The 9,710-nt window shown below is 44.4% G+C and overlaps 1 protein-coding gene across 1 annotated transcript; it reads left to right on the top strand.

Moving 5' to 3' along the window:
* Window positions 1-4,302: 4,302 nt before the first annotated feature.
* Window positions 4,303-9,431, top strand: prr35 (proline rich 35). Its single transcript, XM_034570089.1, has 3 exons — window positions 4,303-4,321; window positions 6,397-7,978; window positions 8,140-9,431. The coding sequence occupies exons 2-3, from the start codon at window positions 6,570-6,572 to the stop codon at window positions 8,960-8,962; spliced, it is 2,232 nt and encodes a 743-aa protein (XP_034425980.1). The 5' UTR covers window positions 4,303-4,321; window positions 6,397-6,569; the 3' UTR covers window positions 8,963-9,431.
* The last annotated feature ends 279 nt before the right edge of the window (window positions 9,432-9,710 follow it).

The raw sequence follows: 9,710 nt of genomic DNA, 5'->3' as shown, positions 1-9,710 counted from the left end.
CATTCTCCTTTGAAATCGTGGGGAGAGAGGGGGAGGGGGTGTGGGGGGGTGGGGGGTGAATAATTGATAGTGGCTGAGAGCGATATGAGTTTAGTTAATGTGCCCAGCAGCGCCGGCTAAGAGAGGAGCTGTTAGCGATTCCACCTCAGGCCTAAAACTCAGGCGGGTTAGAGGTCACCATTGAGTCATCTATCTTCCTATATGTACAACTCTCTGTTACATACAGCACAACTTCTTCAGTGGTAGATGCATATGTATGTGTGTGTGTGTGTGTTGAAGATTTCTCTTAATGTGCATGGGTTTGTCCGTGTGTCAATGTGTGTGTGTGTGTGTGTGTGTGTGTTTGGAGGCATGCGCACAGCTGGATCTCCCTGGTAGCAGTGTTGTTTCCGCCCTCAGGTTCCTTCCTCTGAGTGGTAATAGAGTGCTCCTGTCAGCCTCCCCAGATGCCGCTCCATAAGGACCCGCAACTCCCTCAACTCGCCAGGAGAGTTGTGCGTTCACACGGCGAGACTCCGCTTCTTCAAATGTGTTACTTTTCCCCGTGAACTAACAGACGCGTGCCCGCTGATATGTCCCCATTTGTTTGTTTGTTTGTTGGTTGATTTGTGTGTGTGTGTCAGCAGGATTACGCGAAAACTACCGAACAGATTTCAATGAAACTTGGTGGAAGTATGTGAAAGCGTCAGGGGGGTGGATCCAGGAATTTATTTTTTACTTTCTTCAGCATTGTGAGATAGGACCTTTTCCAACATTGACTGTTGACAGAATAATCCCTGAATTGCATTATGGGAGGTGTAGGATTCAATATTTTTTGGAGGAATAAAAATCAGAATATCTGCATCTGTTACTTTTTGAAATTCTTAAAAGATTTTTCTCTTGTGTGTCCCCCTAGTTTTATGGAAGTGCAATGCAAAATCACTGGAGTAAATTGCTTAACTGATTTTATTTATATGATTAATAATCAACGTCATTTATTATTAATTAACTGGATCCATCTGAAGTTTAGAGATTAACTTAATTTTCTAACCTCCACCAATTGACTCTCTTCTATTTCCATTGTGTGTTACATTGTGTAAGAATCGCACAATGTCACTATCAAAAATAGTGATTTTGAGTTTACTTAGTTCTGATCACACTACAGACCATAACCTGGTCTCATGTTAAATATTTAAAGTATCAGTGTGTCACTATCAACCTATTGACAAATGCTTTAAAATACAGTGCTCACTCAATAGCTATGTGGATATATTACAAGTTATGTAATGCAATTTGATTCAGGGGAAACATCACATATTACTCTACTTATTTTGTATTTAAAAAACATATCTGAAATTAAAATGTTATACTAAATGTCACTTATATTATTGATCTGCTTGTTCCAGTGCTCCACTGTAGTTACTAGATATCACATTTAATATCATCTAATCTGCAGATTTAAATTATTAACAAAAATCTCAGGGATTAAATTTGATTCATCAAATATGTCAAATAACTAGAAATCTTTTAGCATTTAGAATTTGCAACCAAGAAATTATACAAACATATTTTACACTTTTTGATTTTTAATCTGTACATGTTGGATATTTTTAGTTAAAATTGTTAAAAAGTTAAAAATGTGTCATTTCTAAAACCCCCAAATCTTTTGTCAAAACCAGAAAAGACAAAGAGGATGAAGGAAGTGTCAGCGCTGAAGTTGGTCAACACTTAACACATTTACACTTAACAGAGGAAACTGACACGTCTGTGTCCCAAGTGTCTCTGCAGTTGGAGAGAAAACAGCCTCTTACTCCCTGGGAAAAAACTGACAACATCTCCCATGTGCCTTTGCTTTCAGAAGAAGAGGGTCCTTCTCCTCCTCCTCTCCTCGCTCCTCCATGTCACACTGCGCTCCTGTCGTTCCTCCTGATTTACCAGACATCCTCTTTCCCCTGCTGTCACATTTGGTACAGATGGTTAGGCTCTATGGAGTGGCCTGTCAGTCCCCATTCGGCCGCCTCCGTGTGACAGGGGGCCTGATGGTTCGTGAAGGGCCCCCGACTTCCCCCAGCACACGGACACCGACATTTCTCAAAAGGGGGGCTCGCATGCGCACTCCCCACCGCGCCACAGGAGAGAAATGAGAGTTCACCCAAAGCCCGCCATGGGCTAGGAAAGCCAGAGATGGCGGGAGTAAAGGGTGCAGAAGAAGTCGATGAGATTGACAGGTGTAGGTTTGATTTGGGAGGAGATGGAGGAAGAGGAGGAGATGAGGAGTTAGTGGGAGACAAAGAGAGGGATGGAGAGGGCAGGAGGGGGAAAAAAAGAGTTAAAAAGGAAGTGAGTCTGAACTGTCAGTCATGGCCTGTGGATGTGGTCTTTTTAACCCATTCAGTGCCCTTTACCACTAATCACTTCCATCAGAGAGACGTTGATCCAGATACCCCCCCTCACCCCACCCAAAAAACACTTCAGCACCCCGGCTGTTGTTGTGGACACAGGTGAAGTTAAGCTGAGATCTCCCAGCCGCCCCCAAACACACCTCTATACCTGCATCAGCCGGCTGAGTCACACACACACTGACAGACAAAGATGTGGCAACAAATTCCATTTTTTCTAATACTGTTACCAAACAAGCAAAATCATCCAAACCATTAACCGAAATATTGATTGAAATCAAGAGGTTTAAAAATCAATGATGAGCAAGATTGTGAATTTGAGGAGACAAGTTTTTCGGTGTGTGAAGGATTTAAAAACTTGGAACAAACAATACCCGGCACTAATCAGCTATATTATAACATTGTTGTAAATCTGTGTGGTGTATATTATAGGACCTTAGCTCTATCACAACGATTCTCAATAATGTTTTCTAATGTGCCATAAATGTGAATTACAAAGACAGAGGAGAGAAGAGCAAACTGTGAAATAATCGGATAATGATGATCTTCTTTTTGAGAATTATTTAAATACTTTATTTACTTCTACCACTCGCTGCTGGAACTCGTACCGTTTTATTATGAAATATTTGATCTTTGTCAAATGAAAGTTGATTGAAAATATGAAAACATGAATAACATTTTAGATGGTTGTTTTTGTTTTTCCTCCCTTTTTCTTGTTTTTTGTCTGGTATTCTTGTTCTTGTTCTTTTTCTTTAATGAAAGATTTTAAAGAGAGAAAAAGAGAGAAACTCCAGTTTCATCTACTCCTCACCTGGATACTGTTTAATTCCAGATAAACACAAAGCATGCAATTCATTAATTAGTTTAAGTGTATAACTGTTTAGTTTCAGTGCAAAACATTTGGTTTTTGAATAAAAGAAAACATGTCTCTCATAATGAATGAACCAACGGGGACAAATGCCACCCACCGTTATACAAAGAGAAGCCATCGCCATCCAAACCTTTGCCAATTTTGTGTAAGTTGTTGTATTGCATCCTGGCTGCAAGGTAGAGAGAGTCTGACAATCCAGTGAGGGGTGGTGGAGGGTGCAGGGTGGAGGGTGGAGGGGGGAGCTGCTGTATTGTAGTGCCTCCGGGCACTGCTCCCAGTCAATATATATCTCCACACACTCGCTCCTGCGCTCCCCATTTGAGCGCTGCCCTCTCAGAGCCGCTGCAGAGGAGGAGTGACAGCCACACACACTGGGACAAGCTCTAGGTACGGACCAATGCATCCCTCCTGCACTTTCAAGTAGCTCATGGCACGAGAGCAGGTCAGTTTGTTAAGATTAAATTGTTTTGTTGTAAATGAGAGTTTGAGAAGAGGCCTGTTACATGATGCTTTTACTGAAGAGGATACTTTAAAAGCTTATTGTAAACTGCAGAGCTTTTATTTTGTAGTATTAGAACAAGAAAAAGCACAAGGTTTAAATTGTAAACTATTTTTTTAAAGATGTAATTATGTTGATTTATATATAACATGTTAAGAGGAATTTATATATTGTACATACTTTTGAATTCAGAATTTTCCAATTTCAATGTTCTATTTAAATTCACTAATTTGGCATATTTACATGTTATTGTATAATGTAGTTTGATCTCTGTTATATTTGTTTTAATCAGGAATAATATAGTCTTGATATATTACATTACTTTTGTCACATTGCTTCATCTGGTGTTTTTATTTAAAGATAAATGCCAGTAAAAAAAACTAAATTTCATTTCACAAGAATATTAACATAATATTAGAAAATCTGTTAAAAAAATTTTGTAATATCAAATGAAATTCAGGCAACTCTTAAGTTAAATGACAATAAAACTGCAATTTTTTAAATCATGTTTCTTCTTTTGCAGATCTTTTTTCCAGAGGGAGACCAACACACAACAAATCCTCCTGATTTTAGGTAAAGTATTTCTTCTTTCTTATATATGTAATTTTTTTAATAACCCAAATGCTGTAAAACCTTGCGTTCACCCTCCTCGTGTGTTTTCACTATTCAGTGTATATCTGTCCCAGAGGTCATCAGTGGTGTGGTCGCTGTCCCATGTAACTTGTCAAAGCTTTTACTGTGGTGAACCTCCTTAATTGCAACAATAGATGTTCAAGCGGTGAAGCTTGTTTGATCACTGTCCCTAAAAGCTTAAAACAAGACCGCAGGGTTGAGATATGGGGCAGCGGCGAGGGGAGGGAGGGAGGGCGAGCAAAGTGCACAGTCAGTGGAGAGTGGGGCGGATAGCGGTGGCCAGGAGAGGCTAAAAACAACTACTGTAAAAATGATTTTTATTGATCGGCTCGTAGCAGCAGCTGTTAGGCTCCATTATGAGCTCAAAGCCCAGGTCAGGGGCCCCAGGGGCGGACAAGGGAGCCAATCAAATGGTCCGCCACTAACGGGCCAACTCCGAGGGTCCAGTTGGGAGAGCGGTTGGCAGCGGCCTGCCATCCTCTGTTAGACTCACTGTGTCTTTGTGCCGTGGCTTTTATTGACGAGGCTGTAACATGAAGGCCTCTCCATCACCTGTGTCTGCTTCACTGACCCCCCCCCCCCCCCCATTACATTCATTTCCTTAATGTGAGACACTGATCAGATCAGCCGGGGAAGTTTAAAATTTGTATTTTAGCGCGGGACCCTGAACACCACACACACACTTTCATCTTTGAGCAACCCGAGGAAAAAAGACAAAAATAAAAGCCTCACAGCAGTGAGTGTTTTAAGTTGAGGAGCAAACTCGTCCTCACATCTTCTCTCACCGCAGGCTTCTCCCACCGGCCTGGCTCCGAGAATGAAAAGTTTTCTTTTTCAATTTAACTAAAGAAAAGAAAAAAAAAATGTTTGTCGGGTATTTAAATTCATTTTCTTGGAGTAGAAGAGAGGGATATTAATTAAAGTTATTGTTATGGAATTCCAGGCTTTTAAAATGTGAAATGAAGAAGAGGAGGATAAGAAAATAGTTTCTTTTTAAACAGGAAGAGGATAAATCTAAATATGTGCATAAGCAAAAGGGAGTGCACTTCAAAACACTAAATATGAGGTGGACACACATTTCACAAATGGATTAAGATAAATCAAGATATTATTATAAATCAAACAAATATGAAAAAAGTAAGAGTGTTTTTTAGCTCCTCTTATAATACACAGTCAAGTAATCAACTACTACAATAATCAAACCCTTTTATATATCTTATTTAAAACTTAAACATATTATAATTACAGTGAAATCGCTCCTAATCAATGCTAATATTGCTTATTGAGAAATAAACTGAGCCAACTCCAAATGCAGACGTACAATCTGAGTACAGGAGATCGGTTGAACTTATGCACCATGTCCTGACCCAGATCCCAGTCCTGGCACTAATGACGCCCTATAGGCACGATGCCAGCCTCTCATTAGGAACCAGGCCCCAAACCCCCCCCCCAAACTCCACTCTCCTCCTATACCCGCCTCAATGCAACCCGCAGCCTGGCCCTGCACCGCCTGTAGCCGGCCTCCGAGGGGCTCCGACCCCTAAACTCGAGCAGGACCCCGTGAGAGTGTCGCAAGGGCCCCCCTGCCCAGGTGCAGAGTCCCCTGTGACGCCCTCTTTCAGCCCCCCCAGCCCTGGGCCCTGCTATAGCGCCTCGTGCTGCACTGGAACTAATGAGTAGTGGCAGGTATAGTGAGAACGGAGCAGCGCGGGCCTCCCTGCAGTTAGGCTAGTGGCGACCCTCGGCCTAGGCAGACAACAAATGTGCGCTCATAAAACACATATGTGCATAATGATATATGGCACCCTTCAGTGCACACACAACTTTGTCTTGGATGTTGAGATTCTCGCACAGAGCTTCGTTTCTGCAAGCTGTCTCCTTTTTCTCAGAGTGAAATCAGGAAGTCGAGAATATGTGACATGAAGGCGAAAGATGAAATATCTGAACTTTCAATCGGTGTTTGATATGTTGATGTTCTGCAGTTGTATTCATACAAATCTGTCTTTTTTTCACAGATTCTGCTTCACCTTAATCAAGAAAATGCTTGTTTTCATCCCCACGCTCCTGCAAAACTGAAGAAAAACTGAAATGTACCCTGGCAAAACAGATACACAACCTAAAAATCTATCTTGAAGTGCCATCATTTGAATACAATCACAAAAATCTTTATTAATATCAAAACTCAGTCATGTCCAAGGACGACGCGTGCAAAGTGACATCTGCCACTAAACACAAGGAGCGCAAGCCCAAGAAGCCCCACTACATTCCCCGGCCATGGGGCAAACCCTACAACTACAAATGCTTCCAGTGTCCCTTCACCTGCATGGAGAAGTCTCACCTGTACAACCACATGAAGTACAGCCTGTGCAAGAACTCCCTGTCTCTGCTCATAGAGTCAGACTGGCCCTATAAGAAGGGCAACATCCTGCACCCGGACCAGCTCCGGCCCTTTCAGCAGGCGCACGGCCTCCAGGCTCCCGGGAAAGAAGAGCTGGAGCAGGCGACGCGGACCGCGGAGAGACAGAGGCTGCGGAGGAACGTGGAGGAGGAAGGGGAGGACAGGGAAAACCAGAGACTAGAGGAGGAAGAGGAGGGAGGAAAAAGTGAGGGAGCAGAGAGCGCCGGGCTGGCGAAGGAGAGCTCGAGTAACAGCAGGAGTAGAGGAGATGCTGCAGAGTTCGTAGCCAAGAAAACCAAACAGCCAGAGTCAGAACTTCTGATGGCTGACATGCTCTCCCTAGAAGATCAGCTTCTACGAGCTCGCTCAATGGAAGTAGAGGCCCAGCTTAAACACTACAAGTTATCCAAGGCGTGTCTAACAGCTCCCGGGCTGCTCTCGGAGCAGTGGCGGCTGTTAGCGTCCAGCCACACGAAGGCCAAATCTGATGGAGCTCAGCCCAGAGTGAGCAGCTCGATTCCCTGTTACCCTCCTCCCCCGAACCTGATGGATTACCAGGATCCCACTGGACTCAATCTGTCAGTGCTCGGGGTGGGCTATCCCATCAGCCCCAGCCTCTTCTCCTACATGAACTCAGCCATTTCCAGCCCTGCCGCGGGTGTGACAGCCCAGACCCACGCGCAGCTCGCCCAGCTTCCCTTCCTGGCGTCGGCGGCCCAGCTGATGCACCCAGCCTCTGGCACGCACGCGGACAGGGCTCTCATCCCCCCTCGCCTCTACTACCCGTTCCTGTATGAGCACACGTTCGGACCGGCCTCCGGTCAGAGCGACGCCAGCAAAACGCTCAAGACGCCCACAAACAGTCTCGAAACAAATCCCCTGTCTGGCTTCCAGCCCAAAGTCAATCTGTGGAAAGTGCCAGCTCTGCGGCCTGGCGCCACTGCTGGCTCCCCGACTGGCTGGGTGTCACCTCAGAGAGACTCCCTCGACCAGGGCTACAGGCCGGGGGATAAAGTGCAGGCTGCAGCCAAGGAAGGGAAAGCGAGCTGGGGTCTGAAGAGGACAGGGGCCCCACTGGGGAACCACGAGGCCCCTGCGGAGAAGAAGCCGGCAGTGGGCTTTACTCTGGACCTCCTGAAGAATATTCAGACTGCATCAACTCTGAACATGGCAGTGGACAAACTTCCTTTCCACAACAGGTAAACATTTTCTGAAATGATCCTTATCTTATTTCATATTAATTATTGTTAAAGAGTATCATAATTAGTTTTACCATAATATCTGCAGTGATTCTACGTCTTTTCTGTATAACTTCAATAGATGTCTTGTTTGAAAATGTCTAAATTTCTCCCATCCTCAGTTTACAGGATGCTCAGCTTCAGACCCGGCCCACTGAGCTGTGGTACAACGAACCTCTCACCAGTCCCAAAAGTGAAACATCCTCTATCTCAACATGTGGAAGACCCATCAGCCGAGACTCCACTGCTGCCCAGACTATGGGAGACGATCCCTCGGAGTCAGTGGGTGCTCTGCTGAGTGACCTCTCCAAGGCCCTGCAGGAGTACCAGGAGGCCGAGCGCAAAATCTCCCACCTGGAGAAGGAGGACCTTCCCGCCCAGCGCCACCTCTGGGATCACCTGAGCAAAATCCGCAGCGAACTCTCCCACATACACCAGGCACTGGAGCGGACTGCGCGCCAGAGTGACGGGCCCCTCGACCTCTCAGTCAAGAGGGACTCAACGAATCTGGTTGGCGACCAGGGCTCGAGAGAGGAAGGCAGTCTGAAGGGCAACAGTACAGAGACGGAGGAGGACGAGGACGAGGAGCTGGAGGAGAGGAAGGAGGAAGAGGAGGATGAGAGCGAGAGGAAGGCGATGAAGGCCTCGCTGGAGAGCCGCAAGCAGTCGTTGGACATGTTGATCAAGATGAGTCAGGCATCGGTGGTAAACACAGAGGTTCTCTCTCCGGGTGGACTCGGCATCAGGCCCAGTCCGGCCGAGGCCTTGTGGCCGAGCAGAACGACAAAGTGTGAGGCAGACTCCAGCGTCCTGCTCTGCCCCGACGGCCGCTCAGTGGTGTTCACCGACATCCCAGCCTCGGCCAAAACCTCAAAGAGACCCCCGTCCATACAACGGCTGGAAGCTCAGTGTCCTCCGAGCCCTCTGACAGCTACTGACAACTAAACCCGTCTTCCTCCGACTGTAATATAACTGATTCTGTCCACAAACGCAGTTATTGTTACCAGCATGCCTTTGAGTTTCACTGGCTGCACGAGGACGGTCACTATTATTCTCAGTTTACCTTCACAAAAAAACCTCAAACATTTTGCACCTTATAAGAAAAATGAATGATAATTTGGAAGAGAAGGATTTTAATGCACTAAGAACATTGATTGTTATGACAATATTCTCCAGAAATTAATTTTAAAAGGTAAGATCAGCACTTAGTTATTCCCATCAGGACAATTTAAACGATTAAGTCCATTAAAATGATGCTGAGAGACAATCCTTTGAAGGGATTTGTAAATACTGTATTTATCTTACATGTAAGTAAAACGTTTTAAAAGTGTAAATGGTTTTATATGGATGATGTCATGTTGAGCTGAATTAAAAAATTAAATGTATTATACACACCATATTTCTTCGAATAAAATGAGAAAAAAAAAACAGTGTGTCAGTCTTTTTATGAAGGTTGGACAATAAAAGAAAATTGGGAAGCACAAGAAATAATAAAAATAATAGATTTTGATCAGATTGTGTGAAGTGAAATTATTTTGTTGGAATATGAATTTGAGGTTAAATCTTATCATCACTTCCTGTATCATACAGAGTCTTTATAATAGAGAAACAGATCCACAGTGGCAGCTCCACTTCACTCTCCTCTATCGGCCCTGACAGAGTCGGCGATGCTAAAGGTGAACTAGCTCCTCAA

Source organism: Hippoglossus hippoglossus, chromosome 19, assembly GCF_009819705.1.
Source record: "Hippoglossus hippoglossus isolate fHipHip1 chromosome 19, fHipHip1.pri, whole genome shotgun sequence".
NCBI classification, from domain to species: domain Eukaryota; kingdom Metazoa; phylum Chordata; class Actinopteri; order Pleuronectiformes; family Pleuronectidae; genus Hippoglossus; species Hippoglossus hippoglossus.
This window is presented reverse-complemented; position numbering and strand designations above follow the sequence as displayed.

Coding starts and splice junctions, on each gene's coding strand:
- prr35 (XM_034570089.1), top strand. CDS start 6,570: ATGTCCAAGGACGACGCGTGCAAAGTGACATCTGCCACTAAACACAAG. Junction 7,979..8,139: donor AAACTTCCTTTCCACAACAG/GTAAACATTTTC, acceptor TCCCATCCTCAG/TTTACAGGATGCTCAGCTTC.